General features: G+C 57.4%; 1 protein-coding gene across 6 annotated transcripts in view; it reads right to left on the reverse strand.

Annotated features, from left to right (window-relative positions):
• The window catches only part of ESPN (espin), a 34191-nt gene extending 15345 nt beyond the window's left edge, over window positions 1–18846 (reverse strand). The window contains exons 1-5 of one of the 6 annotated variants that reach the window (XM_061382872.1): window positions 18323–18834; window positions 14648–14841; window positions 2705–2891; window positions 2399–2581; window positions 2120–2251 (exon numbers count right to left, since the gene is read on the reverse strand). In XM_061382872.1, the coding sequence (XP_061238856.1) occupies window positions 2120–2251; window positions 2399–2581; window positions 2705–2891; window positions 14648–14841; window positions 18323–18616 (990 nt within the window). In that variant the 5' untranslated portion in view covers window positions 18617–18834. Of the gene's footprint in view, window positions 1–2119; window positions 2252–2398; window positions 2582–2704; window positions 2892–14647; window positions 14842–18322 lie in introns of all 6 variants that reach the window. The other 5 variants (XM_061382874.1, XM_061382873.1, XM_061382869.1 and 2 more) reach the window with 5 other exon arrangements.
• Window positions 18847–19292: the final 446 nt, after the last annotated feature.

Below are 19292 nucleotides of genomic sequence, written 5' to 3' on the forward strand. Positions count from 1 at the left end.
TCTGGGCCAGTATCCTCCATGGCTTGGATCTGTCACACTGAAGCTGGTCCCGCCTAGTGAGGGGACCAGCGCCTCCCCACCCCACCCAGTTCAGCGAGGCCAGGCCCTGTTGCCTAAGCCATGAGCCATGGGGAACCATAGGAGCTGGGCTGGGGCAGCAGCCTAAAGCTGCCAAGCCTTCCTTGGCTGGCAGCAGTGCTCACCAGGGATGCCCAGCCCTGACCTGCAGATAACAGCGGTTAGGGGCAAAGGTTTTGCAGCCTGGGGGTGATGGTTTCAAATTTCATCTCCCCCACTTACTAGCTCCATGCATAACTTTTCTGTCCCTTGTCCTTTCTGTCTGCACCTAAAACTCTTCATCTGTAAGTGGGAATAACAGTACTTCCTGCCTCATTATATTGCAAAAAATATTTTAAAAGTTAGTGAAGTGCCAGTGCATGGTAGCCAGTAAATACCATATGTGTCAGCTGACAATATTAATATACAGTGCATATTAACTGTGATGACCCTGTAAAGCACTAGGCAGGGTACCTACTGCAGTCAGAATTCAAGGAGTGGTTCTTGTTTGCTCATTGCCTGCAGCCACAGCTTCCATTAGGAGGCACTGTTCCCCCCACCCCCAAACAATTTCAGATGTTCTCAGTGGAAAGGAGCCCACCCCAGTGCAGAAATGCCCTTCACAATGTCCACTTCTGCTTGTATACCCCAGTGACAGGCTGCTCACTACCTGAAGCATACTACTTTCTCTGGGTGGCCCTTTCTTGGTGTGGGGTGAGTTCTTCCTCGGGACCAGAGCAGTCTCTGACCCCTGGGCCTTGCTGTGCTCTGAGGTCCCCAGAACCAGGGTGTCCCCATGTGCTCCAAGACAGGGCATGCAATGCTCTGGGCAAGAGGCCATCGACCCTCTTTCCCCCAGCCTCATTTCACAACTCCTCTCATGGCCAAGCTGCCCCTTCTGAAGATGCCTGAGAAATCAGCCCTCTTTCCTCCCCTCCTGCACCAGATGAGGCAGAGCCCTGGACTGGGAGCCACCCACACCTGAGCTCAAAGCCCAGTGGGTTACTTCATGGCTTTTTAACCATAATAAAATAATTTAGAAAGAGTAACACAGCTTTGCAATTATGAAGTAGCCATGTAGTGAGAAAACATGGGAGTAGTGATGAAGAGCGGGATCTCCAGGTTAGGCCACTGGGTCTCCCCAAAACTCAATTTACCCATCTGTGAAATGGGGACATTAGCACTTCCTACCTCAGAGGATGGTACGTATGTGTGTACACACTCAGTTGTGTCCAACTCTTTGCAATCCCATGGACTGCAAAGAGTCCACTGCAACCCCCGGTGGACTGTAGCCCACCAGGCTCCTCTGTTCATGAGATTTCCCAGGCAAGGATACTGGAGTGGGTTGCCATTTCCTTCTCCAAGGGATCTTCGCCACTCAGGGATCAAACCCATGCCTCCTGCAATTGGCAGGTGGATTCTTTACCTCTGAGCCACCAGGGAAGTCCCTGGGGGGTGGGGTGGTGAGAGTTAAATGGATGTATGTGCATGCTACGTCGCTTCAGTCATGTCTGATTCTGCGACCCCATGGGCTGTAGCCCCCCAGGCTCCTCTGTCCGTAGGATTCTCCAGGAAAGAATATTGGAGTGGGTTGCCATGCCCTTCTCCAGGGGATCTTCCTGACCCCGGGATCGAACCCGCAACTCTTACTTCTGCATTGGCAGACGGGTTCTTTACGACTAGCATCACCCGGAAAGCCTGAGAGTTAAATGAGCTAATTAATACCTGGGGGCAGGTGAATGCACTTTACTGTTCCCACTGTGTGTAAGCGTCGTTTATCCGAGCCTTGGGTCTCATCAGGATGAGGCTGGTCCTCTTTCCCTCGATATTTTTGCCTGCATCCCCTCACTCCCCAGTGGTCAGTGGTCCTGGGCTGAGAGGTCATGTGGGGTAGTGGTCCAGGGCACTTATTCCTGTGACCTCGGGCAAGGGGCTTCACTTTCCTGAACCTCAGCTTCTTCTGTGGCAAAAGGGGTAACAACACGTACCCCTTAGGGAAGGTGGGGGCAGGGTAGGAGGGGTGCAATGACACGGTGAGTGGGGAGCAGCGCCCTGGGCGTACCAGGTTCTCCACGGTGCGCAGGTAACGGGTGCAGTGGCTGTGGCCGTTGTAGTCCGCGAGGTCGGCGGCCGTGTACCCGTCGCGGTCGCGGACGTCCAGCTCCGCGCCGTTCACTACCAGGATCTGGCAGCACTGCAGGGGCGCGCAGTGAGGACCCCTGGCCGGTAGCCGGGACCTCGGCACGGGGGCAGAGCTGTGCTGCGAGCGTGGCGCCAGCAGAGGGCGCCCGCCCCTCCCGCTCTCGCCTGGCCTCCGGGCCCGCCCGCGCCCCGCCCTCACCTCCAGCTCCCCGTTCTCGGCGGCGTCATGCAGCGGGGTCCCGCCCCACAGGTCGGCCACGATCTCGCCGCCGTGCAACAGGAGCCAGCTGAGCACTTTGGCATGGCCGCGGCTGGCCGCGAAATGCATGGCCGTGGCACCGTCCTTGTCCTTCTCCGACAGACTCACGTCGGTGCAGCTCACCTGGGAGAGAAGGGACGGGGCGGAGAGGGGCGGGGACTGGGCTCCAGCCCCCCTCCTATCCCCGCCCCCGTCCCGTACAGGCCCCGCCCCCAGGGCCCCACCCCGACGTGTCCCCGAGCTCACCAGCCACACGATGACCGAGATGTGGCCCATCTGCGCTGCGGCGTGCAGCGGGGTCATGCCATCGTGGGCGCTCAAGTGTGGGTCCGCGTCGCACTCCTGAACCAGATACTGCGTCACCTCTAGGTGGCCCTCCTGGCACGCCAGGTACAGGGGCGTGGCACCGTTCTTGGTTTGGGCATTCACTCCCCTGCGGAAGACGCAGCACCCACCGTGGGCTCTTAGCGCCCACCCCCCTCCAAAGCCTCCTTCGCCCCTTGATCGCTTCCAGGGAGCCCTGGAGGGTAACTGGAGAAGACCTAGTCGCTGGGCCCGGCCCCCCAGCTCCCTCTGGACACAGTCCTGTGCCAGCCTTCCTGGGTGGGGGCCCTCTGGCTTGCTCCCCACCTACCCCTCGCAGCCTCCTTTCTACAGTGCACGTCTAGTGACTGAGCTAGTCTCTGCCCTCAGTAAACATCTCACCTTTTTACCGAGGTCTACAAGGATGCTGTGATCTGGCCTCCCCCTACCTTTTCAGCCACATGGATCCATTGTCACTGTGAGTCCTCGCTGTCTGACCTCTGTGTCTTTGATTACGTCCCCCCTCTGACTGGGGATGCTCTTCCCATCTCTCTTGAAGACTAAGTACAGGGACTTCCCTGGTAGTCCAGTGACTAAGACTACACACTCCCAAGGCAGGGGGCCCGGGGTTCCATCCTTGGTCAGGGAACTAGTTCCCTTATACTGCAGCTAAGACCTGGTGCAGCCAAATAAATAAATATTTTTTAAAAGACTCAGTACAGATCCCTCCTTCACGAGGCTTGTTCCACTACAAGAACAGGCTTTTCCAGCCTCTGTGCCCCATACTGTCCTGGGTTCACTCCATGGGCCACCTGTCATGCCCAGTGGATCAAAACTTGTTTTGGCCTCTGCCATCCCCGACTGAGCAACTTCACTTTCACTTTTCACTTTCATGCATTGGAGAAGGAAATGGCAACCCATTCCAGTGTTCTTGCCTGGAGAATCCCAGGGACGGTGGAGCCAGATGGGCTACCGTCTATAGGGTTGCACAGAGTCAGACACGACTGAAGCGACTTAGCAGCAGCAGCAGCAGCAACAGCCCCCAGAAGACTGAACTCCCAGAGGGCAGAGTGGTAATGTCACCAGATAAAACACACAAAAAATCTGAACTTTGGATGTGCTTAGTCGCTCAGTTGTGTGCAATGCTTTGCTACGCCATGAACTGTATCTTGCCGGGCTCCTCTGTCCATGGAATTTTCCAGGCCATAATACTGGAGTGGGTCACTATTTCCTTCTCCAGGGGATCTTTCTGACCCAGGGATTGAACCTGTGTCTCCTGCATCGGCAGGTGGATTCTTTACCACTGAGCCACCAGAGACAACAAATAATTTTCTAGTATAAGTATATGCCCACTGGGCATGTGGACATACATATTCTAAACTGTTAATTGTTGTTTATCCAAAATTAAAATTGTCCTGTGATTGTTGACAGTTTGGCTACCCTGCAGGTGAATGCCATCCACTGAGCATGTCCCATGTGCTGTGACGCTAGCAGGCAGATTCTCAGTGAACACCCTCCTTAAGTCTTACTGTCATTCCCATTTTGCAGAGGGGCACCTGAAGCCCAGGGGCTGTGACTTGCCAAAGGTCACACAGCTGGTAAGTGGTGAGCACACATCTGTGTGATGGAGGGCCAGGTGCACAGCAAGAACCAAGGGAGTGGAGGAGGGGCCGTTTCCTGTCTTCATCCCTCAGGCTTCCTTGGGGCCTAGCTTGCAGCTGTCACTGCCCCTCATCCCTGCTCCCAACTCCCACAGAAGGGTCTTAACTGGAGAGCCACTCTCAAGAAGTGGAGTGCTGCTGGGGAATAGGGACACTGGGCTGGCTGCTGGCTGAGCCTCAGTTTTTCTGACTTCACAATGGGTGTGGACACCAGGGTACAGTTACCAGATATGAGCACAAGGTGGAGCCACAGTCTAGGCCCAGACCCAGGAGCTCCCAGTGGGTCCAGGACGGAGGGTAGGGGAGAGTAGGAGCTAAGTCCCTCTGGGCTGGATCAGGACTCTGGGCCCCAGGAACTGCAATTTTCATCGGACATCATACCTTCCCACCCATATGCCTCCCCCATCTATTTGTTCACGACAATCACACACTCCACCCCCACCATCTACGCCCTGCCTCCCTCATCCAACTGCCAGCCATGTGTCCATTAGTGAGGGCACCAGGCCACCCAGTCCTCCTCAACCCGGGCCCCTACTCCATCATCCACACTCTTGTCACCCACCCATGACTTGGCCCCTCCCTCTCACATACCCCTCGGACCCTCAGCTGACTTCTCCTGTCCCTAAGACCCCATCTCCGTCCACTTTCCTGACCTCTGCCCGCTGCCCAGGCTGCCCGCAGCCCCCACTGGGCACCCAGCCCCAGATCTCTCCATCTTCCTAATGTGGGAACCTCCTCCTCAGACACAGAACTGCCACGGGCCAGGGCTGACACTCAGCCTGGGACCCTGCCTGGCTGCCCTCCATTACCCAACCTGTGTCACGGTGGAGTGAGGTCATGAGTCCCACCCATACACCGTACCTGGAGAAGATGCTGGCTCTCGGCCACCAGCCTCCACACCCTGGTGCCAGCGTCCCCCACCCCTCCCCCTTGCCATTCACATGCTGGTGCTTCAGGAGGAGCCTGTTTAATATTTCATGACTAACACTGCATGGCCTGAATTATTCACTGTGTAACCAAGGCACGAATTGTGGTGCTGGAGAAGACTCGTGAGAGTCCCGTGGACTGCAAGGAGATCAAATCAGTCAATCCTAAAAGAAATCAACCCTGTATATTCATTAGAAGGACTGATGCTGAAGCTGAAGTTCCAATCCTTTGGCCACCTGATGTGCAGACTTGACTCACTAGAAAAGACCCTGATGCTGGGAAAGATTGAAGGCAGGAGAAGAAGGGGATGACAGAGGATGAGATGGCTGGATGGCATCACTGACTTGATGGACATGAGTCTGAGCAAACTCTGGGAGATAGTGAAGGATAGAAGAGCCTGGTGACCCTACAGTCCATGGGGTCGCAAAGAGTCAGAAATGACTTAGTAGGGACTGAACAACAACCACCACCAAGGCACAGCAAGTGCTGGGGTCCTGGGGACTGGCGACTGGAGGGGCCACTGCCCAGAGCCCACTGGGCTCTCGAGGGAGGGCTGAGACAACGCACACAGCTCAGGGCACTAGATCTGCCTGGAGCCTTGTTCTCCCAGTCCTTCCTGCTCAGCAGGTAACTCATGACCCACGGGTGTCCAGCCAGCCTGAGATCTCAGAAGGTCTCAGAAGCTGGCACAGAGCAGGACTTGAGCAGGAAGGGACAGTCCAGCCCATAGCCTCCCACCCGGCCACTGGTTGACACCCATCTGGAGGCTCTGCTACAAAGTAAATGCTCAGTAACCCATTCTAGAGTCACAGCCCCCAGCCTGGGAGACCCCAGAACATGGGGCTGGGGTGGGAAAGGGGGTCCCAGCCTTATTCCCCTCTTCTACATCAGCTTGGAGGCAAGAAGAATGGGCACCCTCACTCTCACTGAAGAAAACTACAAAAATATGGATGAAAGACTTCCTTGGTGGTCCTGGGGCTGAGACTCCAAGCTCCCGATGCAGGGGGCTCAGGTTCGATCCCCGGTCACCCTGGTCAGGAAACTAGAGCCGGCATGCCACCACTAAGACCCAGAGCACCCAAATAAATATATAAATAAATACTTTTTAAAATATGGATGAGCACAAGGAATGAAATAATGAGTTTAGATGGAGAGAGAAGTGAATTTATATAGTAGTATACATATAAGCTTATGTGTATGTATATGGTAGTATACATATACATAACTAGTTTATGTTATGTAGTATAAGTTATGTATAAGGATTAACACATAACGGGGATAGCAAGTACCATCCACTGAACAATTGCTCTGTGCTAAGCGTGGAAGGGAGCACAGTACACGTGTCCCCCATCTAGTCCGCCTAATGCCCTTATAGGGGAAGTGTTGGCATTGCTTCCCTTTTACAGAGGAGACTAAGAGAGAGGCTCACTCAAGAGGCAGAGGGGGCCTCAGTGCAAGAAGGGCCTGGCCTGCGGGCTGCTCTCAAGCAGCGTCTTGCACGCGCTCTCCGTTCACAAAGCCGTCCATGAAGTAAGGATAATAATCGACACTGAGACATTCTTGGAAAGCCCTCAGCAAGGCCTAGCACCTTCCATGTGTTTTAGGATCCCTCTTCCCTTTGCCTCCGGTGGGGGGGCACTGTGGGCCTGGGGTATCCAGGCTCCACCAAGCATGGGTCAGGCCAGGCAGTATTTTGACCGTGGGGAGTCACTGGAGCATAGGGGTGGGGCCTTGGGGGACCCCACGTGGCTCCAGCCCATCGAGTTCTGGCCATAATGGCGCCATGGGTGACCGGTCCAGTCCAAGCCCCTGCCCTTTGCCCTGGCTTCCACCCTGACTTTGCAGTTTGCAGGGCCGGACATGTTCTTTACCTTCCCGGGCCTCAGTTTCCACATAGGACAAATCGGTATCACAGTTGTGGTCTCTTCATGCCTCTTGTGAGAGACAAAGGGGAAAGCCTTGGAAAATAGCAAGTTTTCTCCCAGGGAGGCAGGTCTTGGCTTCCTGGTACCGCTGCCCCAGTCTGACCTAACAACCCCCTCAGGCCCCCCGAGGCTTCAACACCATCACCTCCACACTACCAGCCTCATCTGCTGTCCCCTCCCGCTCCTGAACACCTGCTCCTCTTGGTACCAACAAGCTCAGGCCAGGTCTTCTCAGCCTCCTTGGCTGGGTAGGCCCTGGATGGCCACCTGACCTCCAAATGTTGGGGTGCTCCAAAACCTCCTTTCTAAACACACTCTGCTCCTGGTGAGGTCATCTATTTCCTGGGGTCAAAGGCCACCTGTACCTAGTGCCACTCATCTCTCCAGCTTGGACCTGGAGTACATGCGGCACCCACCTCAGTCCATTCAACCATCCGGGCACTGAGCAGTTTCTTGAAATTCACATGCTTTTTTCTTCTTTTTAATTAAAAAAAAATTTTTGGCCATTCCCCATGTATTGTGGGATCTTAGTTCTCCAAGCAGGGATCAAACCCACCCCCTTGGCCATGAAAGCACAGAGTCCTGACCACTGGGAATTCACCCTTTACATGCTCTCCCATGGAGCAAATCTCTCCAGACTCCCTCACCCCACACTTTTGGTCCCCATTTCGGTAAAGGACACCAGGCCACCCTCCCTTTAGTCCAAGCTCTAGGAGTCTTTGGAAACCCTTGACTTCTTTTATAAGTCTGAGTTTCCCTAGCAACCATCACATAAATCAAGAGGTATACTTTTCTTCCTCTTGGGAACAAAGATGATATGGACAGACTGTAACTATTAAGTCATCCTGGATGACACAAATGAATCATGGGATGCTTGGAAGGGTTTGCTGAAAATCTCCATCCAGGACTGGTGGCAGCTTCCTGCAACTGTTGCCATGAGGAACAAGGACCGAGCTGCCCATGGAGGCAGACCCCAGTCACAGAACAGTGTCTTCAGTATCCTCCCCACTGGCAATAATTTCTGCCCCCAGGGAGGTCTGGCAGGGGCTGATCTCCACCCGTTTTAGATCTGGGTGTGGGGTAAGGTCACTGGAACGGAAAGTCTTGGAGCCTTTGGCGGGGCTAGGTCTCTTATTCTCTGATCACACCTCTGCACTTATTTGAAATGATCCACAATCAGGACTGGCCTGGGGAAGAAACGCAGCCCTGATTTAAGGAAGATTCTAGAACAAACATCTTTACACCCAACCCATCAGCAAGCCTGGAATAAGCCTTCACTGGTCTGTAATTCTCCCAGACTTCCAGGCCCTCCTGGCTCACCATGAGGACAAGTGTGACCCCCCAGGGCCACTGCCCTGGCCAGTTCTACCTGCTATGCTCCCACGCCAGGTCTTGGCAGGGCAGGCCCTCTCCCACTCAGCTCTCACCTCCCCTCAGAGGCCTTCCTGGGACTCCCCTGGAAGTCCAGTAGCTAAGACTCTGGATCCCGCATGCTACAACTAAGAGTTTGCCTGCTGCAACTAAAGATCTTGTGTGTTGTGACTTAAGACCCAACACAGCCAAATAAATAATTTAAAAAAGAAAGAGAGAAAAGCCTTCCTGGACTCCCTCATTTTAAAGAAATCTCTCAACCAGTGCCTTCAAACTACCATGGTCCACTTCACAGCACTTGTGACTCTTGAATTGTCTTGGCACATTTTTCATTCATCCCAGGGACACCCATTAGGAGGCTTCCACAGGCCAGGACGGGGCAAACAGTGAAGACAGCAGAGCTCTGCCCTCTTAAACCTGGGTCCACCAGGGCCACCAGGGCACCCAACGCACTGGTGCACGAGCAGGAGCATCTCTGTGTGTACACATGCTCTTGGTCTGGCCCCTTCTTTGACCCTGGGAGTGCCCCAAGTCGGCTCCATGAAGCCATGAGGACTCACTACATCCCCAGCATTAGCAGGGTAGGCACTTAGGCTACATTTGGGTGCTAGTTGTTGAGTGAGTAGACATGGGGGTGAGTGAGATGAGCAGTCGGGTCTGGAATTCTGTGATGCCTCCTCGTGTGTGGCCTCAGCTGGTCCATTTGCCCATGGGCCCCGGGAGGCCTGGAGGGAGTTTCGTCTGAGGTCACAGGCAGTGAGCTGCAGGCAGGGCCGGACAAGACCTGGTGGATTCCAGACTCCTCCCTCCTTCGGTGAGTATTAATGAAGTGTCAGGCCCTTGGGATGCAGGATGGAGAGGAAGAGATGCTCTCATTACAGGGGGAGCCAGATGATAAGAGGACGCGCTAAGGTACACAGAGAGTAATGCCAAGTAGTGGGGAGAGTGAGGAAGACTGGTAGGGAGGGTGTATGTCTATGTCCTGGGGGCACGACAGTCTGAGGAAGGCGCAGGGAGCAAAGACTTGGAGGGGGAAGGGAGCAACCCTGGGCTCTCTGGGGAAGAGAAGGGGAATGACCCATTGCTGTTGTTCAGTCACTAAGTCATGTCCGACTCTTTGTGTCCCCATGGACTGTAGCCCACCAGGCTCCTCTGTCCTTCACTATCTCCCGGAGTCTGCTCAAATTTGTGTCCATTGAGCAAAATGTGATCCACTGGAGAAAGAAATGGCAACCACTTCAGTATTCTTGAAGCGGGTTGACCTGAGCAAAGGCCAGAGGTCAGAGGGCACAGGCCTGCTGCAGAAGCAGTAAGGAAACCCGAGAAACAGAGCAGAGTTGGTGATTAGGGAGCAGCTGCAGGTGAGGTGTGGGGAGTCCAGAGTGAGGAGGGCTTCTGGGCTGCTACAGGAAGTGGCTTTCTCTATCAGTGACGGAGAAGCCTGTGGCCTGACCAGGGATCTGATCTGTGGTCTCAAAGGTGGGTACAGGTAGACAGGAAGAGGGCAGAGAGGCCAACTTGGGCCTGGGTGCCATGACAGGCTTAGATCAGGAGTTGCCTATGGGCCATGATTCCATCAGGTCCCTCCTTTCTCAGAGCCTCCCCACCTGGGTCAGTGTCCCCAGTGTGCCAGTGTGGGCTCCCCCAGGCTCCGTTGCCCAGGGAATCTCAGCAAACACAAGGGCAGACCAGGGAGTGGTAATTGAGAGTGAACGCACCCCACTGCCTGTGGTAGAAACAGAAGCCTGTCAGGGAACAGCAGCCGCAGTCCCAGGCAAAGGCCCTCAGCCTTCTAAGGGGGAGCTGAGCCATAGGTCTGGGGCTCCCTAGTATGTGAGCAGCTGAGGCTTCTTGCTTGAGGCCAGGGCTGCCTGAACCTTCCAGCTGGACAGGGCTCCAGGAGCAGCCAGCTTCCACGAAACTCAGCACTATGGAAGGAAAACAGGCATCCCAGATGAACATGAAAGGCCCTGAGAGATTAGCGCCCGGGCCAGGAGTGGGAAACTCAAGCTCCAATACTCTGGCCACCTTATGTGAAGAGCCGACTCATTTCCCTGATGCTGGGAAAGATTGAAAGCAAAAGGAGAAGGGGGTGGCAGAGGATGAGATGGTTGGATGGCATCACCGACTCAGCGGACATGAGTTTGAGCAAGGAGATAGTGAAGGACAAGGAAGCCTGGCATGCTGCAGTTCATGGGGTTGCAAAGAGTCAGACATGACTGAGCGACTGAACAACAGGAGTGGGAGACAGACCGAGAGGAGGTGCAGCTTGGTCAAGGCCACACAGGGAGCCAACGGGACCCCGGCCGGTCAGCTAGCCCCTCGGAGACACCATTTCTGATTCTACAGCCCCATGAGGCAAGGACATTTGTTTGTTTGGTTCACTGATGTGCCCTGGGTACTTGGCCCAGAGCAGATGCTCAATAAATATGAGTTGGATGAGGGGACTCCCTTGGTGGTTCAGTAGCTAGGACTGAACACAGTCCTAATGCAGGTGGGCTGGGTTCGAGCCCTGATAGGGGAACTAGATCCCACGTGCCACAACTAAGGGTTCACAAGCCACAACTAAAACATTGTGTGTACAGCAACTAAGACCCGGCGCAGCCAAATACATACATAAGTAAAAATAAATAAATATTTTTTAAAGGGAATACTTAAGGACTTCGGGAAGGTCATGTACACACTGCTATATTTAAAATGGATAACCAGCAAAGACCTATTGTACAGCACATGGAACTCTGCTCAATGTTACGTGCCAGCCTGGATAGGAGCAGTGGGGTTTGGAGGAGAATGGATACATGTATATGCATGGCTGACTCCTTTCACTGTTCACCTGAAGCTACCACAACATTGTTAATCGGCTATACTCCAGTACAAAATGTTTTTGGTGTTTAAAAAAATTAAAATTAAATAAAAAATATAAGCCACTAGTTACACAAGTCTGTCTGTAAAATGGGCTGATTATAGAGTTACTGCCCAGGGTGAGGCTCAGACGGCTGCTTGGTGTCAGACCCCTGCAGGCACTCAGCAGGAGGGAGCTGGTCAGAAATCTTTGGGCAGACTGGTTTTCTGGCTCTCCATGACTGGTAGACCAGGGCAGGGCCCCAGGGGGGAAGACAAGGCCTGGAGCCCTACCTAACCCCCGCCACTCTCCCCAGCTTCGATTCTCAGGCCTAAGCATCCCAGCAGAGCCCAGGGCTCTCTTCTTGTTACTCAAGCCCCTGGCAAGCACACGGCTGAGGCAGAGGGAGCATGAGACAGTTCCTGGGCCCCAAGATGCTGCCGCCAGGATGGTCAAGAGCTCTGAGGGCTACCTGCTCCCCATCCCCTCTGTGGTCCCCCTCCATCAGACACTAGTGCCCTTGGCCAGGAGGGCTGACCCTCCTGACTCCATCTCCCTCAGACCCAGGGCCTGGGACAGCTCCGGCCCAGTTCCAGCCAGCCCCCATGCCAGCAGCTTAAGAACTCTTTCCCCAGGGGGTTCAGAGGGAAGGTCCCACGGGGCAGCAGCCGCTGAGGTCGCGGTGGCAATTCCTCTGCCTCTGGGAGGACTTGCCCAGTGGACCGGGATAGATTGGAGGAGGGGTGGTGGGTATGGGCCGTTCCTGCACTCTCCAGTCTTTCCCAGTGCCCCCAGGTGCAGCCCATCTTTGGCCAGGCCCTCCCCTGAGGCCTGCCAGCCCTCTTGCTCCTCTGCAGCTTGTCAGAGCAGCCATGGCTCATGGCTGCCCACAGCCTCCTGCACAGGATCAAGTTTCCCACTGAGTAGCAGCTCTTCCTCCCTCACCTGCCGCCAAGGAGAGCTGAGCCCTTGTGAATAATTCACAGAGTTTCACAGCAGGCTTATGAGAGCAGAGCCCAGGTGGCCTCCCCCAGAGCCAGGCTCCCTGGGTCCCCTGACTGCACCCTGCAGCCTGCCGCAGCCTGGGCCTCTGCCCCTCCCCAGCCTCTCACTCCCACCCTGGGGTCCCCGGCCTTGGGGAGCAGGAGTCTCTACCTCTGAGGTAGGGAGTGGGCACCAGGCCCCAAGTCCTCCAGCCAGCAGGCCCCACCTCAATTCCCAGCCCCCTCCCCCTACCTGAGCCCAGCCTGACAGTCACACAAAAGTACCTCCTTATCAGCCAAGCCACACATCTCTGTGGGAACAGAGCCCCAGGCCTCTGTCCACTTCCCTGAGATTCATGGGGGGCTGGTGGCTCATCGGTGCAGGCCATCTGGCCAGAGAGAGGGTGCCAGGGCCCAATCACAGCCAGCCCCACTGCATGGCCTGGGAGGGCTCAGGGTCCCCCAGGCCCTGAGTGCCAGGGTTCCCCCAGCACAGCCTGAGCCTTCCTAAGGCTGCAACCCCAGCCCGTGGAGGCTTGTCCTAAGCCCCAGACTTCTCCATGAGGATGGGCCTGGGGGCCAGCCTAGGGCTTCACCCCCACCCCCATCAGCACTTCCGGGGTGGGGGCCAGAGGTCCTCAGTTCACACCACTGGAGCTAAGTTGGCATTGCCATCAAACTGGCTTCCTGGGACCCACCGTGTGCGATGGGGGAGGCTGGCAGGTGTGAGAGGATGAGCACAGCCTGTCTCTCCCCTCTCGGGACCTCCGTGTTGGGTGAGGGGGTGGGGTGAGAACCACCGAGGTGGGGACACACACAGGCGCAGTGCCCCAGTCCTTACCTGGGAGTCTATCAGGGAGTCTGGGACCAGCCCCCAGGGGTGCTGACGGTTGCAGGGTGGGAGCCGACACCCAAGGGTGCCTGGGGCACTCCTCCTTGAAATCCCACTGATTTTGATGTGGCCCAGACCCTGGCTTGTCTGGAGGCGGAGGGTTCACTCCAAAGTGGTACCCAGTGGCTTCTGGTGGGGACGGCTGTGAGACCTTTGCCCCGCAAGGTGCACTTGCTGGTCTCCCATTAACCAAACCAGGGGCCCTTGCTTAGCAAGAACAAGCCAGGCCCAGCCATTCTGGGCCGAGCCTGGGGGCTTTCAGCTGCTCCACCTGCACACCATGTGCCTCTGCCCGAGGGGCTGCCCATTGGAGCCATCCTGCCACCCGGCTGTGGGGCCAGCCTGGCCTCCTGCCTGCTCCCTGGCGGCCAGTGGCCACCCCACCCCCTCTCACTCAGGGGTGAGGACAGGCCATCCCACCTTATAGCTCTCAACCTGAGGCTGGGTTCTTTGTCTCCACTTATTTCCCAGGTGTCCCCTTGAACTGACTAAGGTCACCAGTCAGAGTTCCCACCTCAGGTCCCAGGGTCACTGGTGTCCCACTCCCTCTGGGTCTGGGTGGTATCCTCCCTGGAACCCCTGTTTCCCTCCAGGTACATCTAAGACCTGGCTCCCTCCTCCCCAGGAACTCCATGACTCCCAGGATCTACACTGAACCCCATTCTTCTGCACCCCCACCCCACCCTGGGGTGCACCCAGCCTATGGCTCAGCTGCTTTCTCCGACCAGCCGCTTGCCCAGGGCCCCAGGGGGTTTGGGAGCCCTACCCCCCGGTTAGTGGGAATGAGCTGCTGGCCACAGGGGAGGACAAGCTGCTCTGTGACAGGCCAGGAGACAGGGCGAGGGTCTGGGCAAGGGGCTACCTCCCTTCACTCTGGATAGCAGCCGTGGCTCCTCCTTCTTGACTAGAGTCTAGGAGCTGCTAGGCGTCATCTCTATGCCCCATTTAGATCCATCTTGCAAATTAACCCAGGCCAGAGCTAGAGGGCTGCCTGCTGCAGGCTGGTAAGGATCCTGGGGAGGGGAAGTGGTCTGTGTGGCCATCTCCAGAGCTGGGGTGGGCTGGGGAAGATCTGCCTGCAGGGCTCGAGGCTTGTGGCTGTGGGCAGCCCACCAGGAGGGGAGAATTGTCAGCTTGTATAGGCACGGTCTCTGGCCAGGCCCCTGGCCATGGGATGGCCCAGAAGCAGTCATTCCCCTGGCATGCTGGAGAGGGAGACAACCTCAGGTATCCCCCAGAGCCCCCGCCAGCCCACCCAGAGCCCCCTGGAGAAGAGGGTCCTTACTCAGGGTGGGACCTGACGAGAAGCCTCAGGGAGGGGAAGTCTCCTTTGGCGGCGGCATAGTGAACAGGCAGGGCGCCTGTGTCTGTGGCCATGGTGGGGTTCCCACCGCCGTGACGCAGCAGCCAGTTCACCACCTCGGGGTGGCCAAAGCGGGCAGCCAGATGCAGGACTGTGGCACCAGAATTGTCTCTGTCCTGTGGGAGGAGACCTTGTTAGTCCTGAGCCTGGTCCTGCCTCGCTCAGACCACTTCCTGCACCCCACCAGCCACCAGGGCCACTCTGTCCTCCGGCGCCTGACTGGCCCCCTCTGAATCTCAGTCCTCAGTGCAGCACCATGCCTTGCATGCTGGGCTCTCAGGACATGGCGCCTGTCATTGTCCCAGCAGGAGTGCCTGTCTGTCACCCAGATGCTCAGGGAATACCCAAAGGAGTCACTGGGTCAGGAAGGGTGGCTACTGGGCCTGCTCTCAGGATGAGGAGGTACTCCCTGCACCTAACCCTGCCCCCTCCCTCGCCCCCCCCCTCCCCAAGTATCCCATAAAAAGAGGCCTCCAGGTTGATGTACCTCCAACACCCCAACCTCAGTGCAGAGAGCCGCCCACCCCAGCAGACTCCCTGCTCCCAGCCCCCAGGGAACAGGCTGTGTCCCTGTGGAGGAGGAAGCCTCTGGCTACTGGCGGGCAGGACCCAGGCAGTTAGCCAGTGGTGGTAGGTGTGGGCTAGAGGCAGCCCCGGGGAAGGGCTTGAGCAAGATCCCCTCTCAGGCACTCCAAAGGAGACAGGCCAATGCTTTGGGCCCAGGAGTGCTGATAGCATCTTCTGTGAACATCCAGGTGTGTGTGTCTGTCATGGGAGAGGGTATGTGACCTGCAGGCCAAGGTGGGGAGACACTGAGAACCCAGATGTCTGGATTCAGAGGCTCGGAGTTTGGGACAGTGGGCATCGGATCTGGAACAGAACGAGCTCCCAGCACCAAGCACGTGGGATGCGGGAGAGGTAGGCAGGGAGCCTGGCAGGGTCATGGGGAGGGGGGTGGGGCAGTGGTGGAGGCGGGCACTGTGGGAACAGGTGTGGCTGAGGCTGTGGGAACTGGAGAGACCCTGAGCTTAAAGAAGGTGCATCTCAGTCACAGGAGAACTGCTGAGGCTCCTCTAAGTGAAGAAGTGTTGGTTGCTTCAGTCGTGTCCAACTCTTTGCAACCCCATGGACTGTAGCCCGCCAGGTCCCTCTGTTAATGGGATTCTCCAGGCAAGAATACTGGAGTGGGTTGTTAGTCCCGTCTCCAGGGGATCTTCCTGAACCAGGGATCGAACCCAGGTCTCCTGTACTGCAGGCAGAATTTTTTACTATCTGAGCCACCAGGGAAGCCTCTAAGAAATGCGGGAAGTGAGGGGGCAAGGGAACAGGGCCCAGGGGCACGGTGGGGAGGTCACAGTCAGACTGGGGTGGAGGACAAACAGACTGGCTGATGGGCTAGAACACAGGCAGAGAGGAAGGGGAGGCAGAGAAACAGCCCACAGGAGGCAGAGGATGATGCTGAGAGGCCTCTGTGTGCGGAATGCCCGCGGAGGACCAGAAGACTGGTTTAGTCTGTCCTCCTGAGCCCAGCAGCTTCCCTCATGGCTCAAATAGTACTAAGACTCTGCCTGCAATGCAGGAGACCCGGGTTTGATCCCTGGGAGTGGAAGATCCCCTCGAGAAGGAAATAGCAACCCACTCAAGTATTCTTGTCTGGAGAATCCCCTGGACAGAGGAGCCTGGAGGGCTACAGTGCATGCGACCATGGGATTGCAAAGAGTCATACACAACTGAATGACTAACATACTTCCTGAGCCCAGCTGACAAAACTGGCTAGAAGTGACCTGGACAGGCCCACAGTGAAAATATGCCCTGCACTCCAGCTCTTGAGAAAAACCCTCCTTCCCATTGGGCCTGGGGACAGTGGGCCTGAGGCTCCAGGGGATCCTGATGGCTCTGGGCCCCTGGGTGGGGGTGGAGAGGGAGGCCCCAGGAAGGAGAGGATCACAGGCCTGTGACCTGTCCCCAAGGTCTCAACAGCTCCAGAGGCCCCAGAAGCCTCTCACGTGCTGTGGCCTGCACCCTAAAGCTGCTTATCTCCCCAGGCTGAGCAGGGCCTGGGATCGAGGTCATCCTCCCCTACATACACACTTCCGCCCCCAGCACCCAAGCTGGCTGGGGCTAGAGGGCGGGGGACTTGATAAGCTGGGCACAAGGCCACCTGCTCCTCTACCTCCTCTCTAGCGGCTGGGGAGGCTTCCGGTCAAAGCTGGACACCCAAATCGGGGAGGCATGCCACCTCCCAAAACGATGGGGAGGCACCACATGCCAGGAACTCCTGATAACGGAGCTGGCCCAGAGATAAGGGACCTGGCCGTCTTCCAGGAAGGGTGGGATGGGGGGCCTTGCCATCCTGAGGCTAAAAGGCGGGGGGAATGGGGCCTGGCTATCCCTACGGCCCAGCCAGTCAGCTCAGAGTTGCCCCTGCCTCCTCTACTACATCCAGTTAACACAGTGGTCTCTTGCTAAGAGGAAAATGAGTTCTGTCCCTCCATCCTTGGCTTTCCCCTACAACCATAGGATCCTGCAAGTTCTGAACCCAGCCTACGATCCTACAGGACCTGGCCCTGCTGGCTTCTCCCTGCCTCATCCCACTTCAGACATGCTCACCTCTTTGCTGTCCCCGTCACAGGACAGAATGTGTCCCCCTCAGGGCTTCGTACTTCCTGCTCCTTGTGCTCAGAATTCTCTGGTCATCACCTGGCCACTTCTTACCCATCAGCCAAAACTTCCTTCAGAGGTCACTCCTCGGGGGGGCCTTCTCTGGCCACCTTGCCCAAGCAGCTGCCTGATGCTCCCCCAATATGGCCTAGCAGTACCTGGTGGTACCTGGCTTACTCTCTAGCCTGTGTGTTTGCTGTTCAGTGTCCTGATGGACTGGCAGTTCCAGGGGATCGGGAGCACACGTGGACCCCAGGTCTAGACCCTGCTGGATGCTCTGTTTCTGGCAGGACTGAGCAGGAAAGCTACGCACCAGACCTGAGCTGCCTCCTTTCATCCCACTCAGGAGAGGCCAGACTGGCTGATACCAGCCTGGTGGCCGCTGAGTGAGACCAGGTGGGGTCTCAGGCAGGAAGACTCAGGCTAAGCTGAAGAAGCTGGGAGGTGGGAAGGTGCTGATGTCCTGGGATCAGCTCAAATCCTGGGAAGGACCCCATTTACCAACTCCCCCCCTCCTTAGGGACACATGCAACTCAGCCTGGGGTGGGCTGCAAGATTTTGTGCACCACCCTTCCCAGACCTGATCCTGAAGGACATGGGCTTCTGAGTCCAGGCCCTCCGTTCCCCCTGCCCACTCTCTCCCTGGATCAGTGAGTTTCCCACACCCTCACCTTAAATGCTATCCTGGTCGAGCCCAACTCCATTCCGGTTTCTCACCTGGTAATCTAGGTGGTGGTGAGGGCTTGCCAGAGCATCTGCTCGGGTACTCTCAACCCAGGAGCCCACCCTGTCCCGAGTCCTTTGGAGGGAACTCCAAATCAGGCTTGGCTCCGCGGTGCCCCAAACCATCCACCCTTGAGCCACGAGGGCTCCAGGCCAGAACTCCTTCCTGGGGAGGAAGCCCCCTCGGGGGCCCAGTGAGCGGCGCAAACTCACATGCACTCCGCAGCCTCCCTGTGAGAGCAGCAACTGCAGGCAGGCGAGGTGGCCGGTGGCGGCGGCGTCGTGGGCCGGCGTGGCGCCGTTGCGCGCGCGGGCCGCAGCGGGCAGACCGGCCTCCTCCACCAGGAAGCGCAGACAGTGCAACTTGCCGGCGCGGGCAGCGTGGTGCACTGGCAGCGCGTCCAGCGGGTCGCGCAGCGAGGGCCCCAGCAGGCGGGCGGCGTGCAGGGACCGCAGCACGTCCAGGTCGCCCTGGCGCGCCGCCTGCATCGCCTGCTCCAGGGCCATGGTGCCGCCTGCGGCGCCGCGACCCGGGCTCAGCGCGTCCCCCGAGGCGCCATACGCCCTTCCTCGGGCACAGGGAGAGCCGGCGGCCGGGCCGTCGGGGCCTGCGAGTCGGGAGGCGGAGCGGCTGCCGGCCCGGCCTCTGTCCCGCGTTGCCCAGCCGGCTCAGCTCGGCCTCCGCCGCGCTCTGGGGCAGGGGGCACCCGCGGCGCCCGGCTTAAGGCTCGGGCCTGCCCCCTCCCCCGTCCCGCCCCCGACTCCGCCCCCGACTCCGCCTCCGCTCCGAGCGCTCGACTGCAGCCACAGGGGCGGTGCGCCCAGGGACTTCTCTCCTAATTTATTATACTCCGGTCAGAACGGAGACCCCAGAGGGTGATCAGACTGGGTTCGAATTCGAGAGCCGTCCAGAGCGTCCAGACGAACTCATTCATCAATCCCGTGCCAGTTGGAGGCGTGGGGACACAAGCCAGCAAACAGTGACCGTGTGATCAGAATAGGAAAACGGGGAGCTAGGGAGTGAGTTGTGGAGGCTACGTGGGCAGCCGGGGAAGGGCCCTCTGGGAAGGGGCGGTGGGCTGGGCTTTATTCGAAGGCGCACAGAGGAAAGCCCCAGGCCTGAGAGACTTGGGGAGCAAGGGCCACGCACCAGGAACCGGCCTAACAAGTCCTTAAGGGGTTC

The sequence above is a fragment of the Bos javanicus genome, chromosome 16, assembly GCF_032452875.1.
Source record: "Bos javanicus breed banteng chromosome 16, ARS-OSU_banteng_1.0, whole genome shotgun sequence".
Taxonomy (NCBI): Eukaryota; Metazoa; Chordata; class Mammalia; order Artiodactyla; family Bovidae; genus Bos; species Bos javanicus.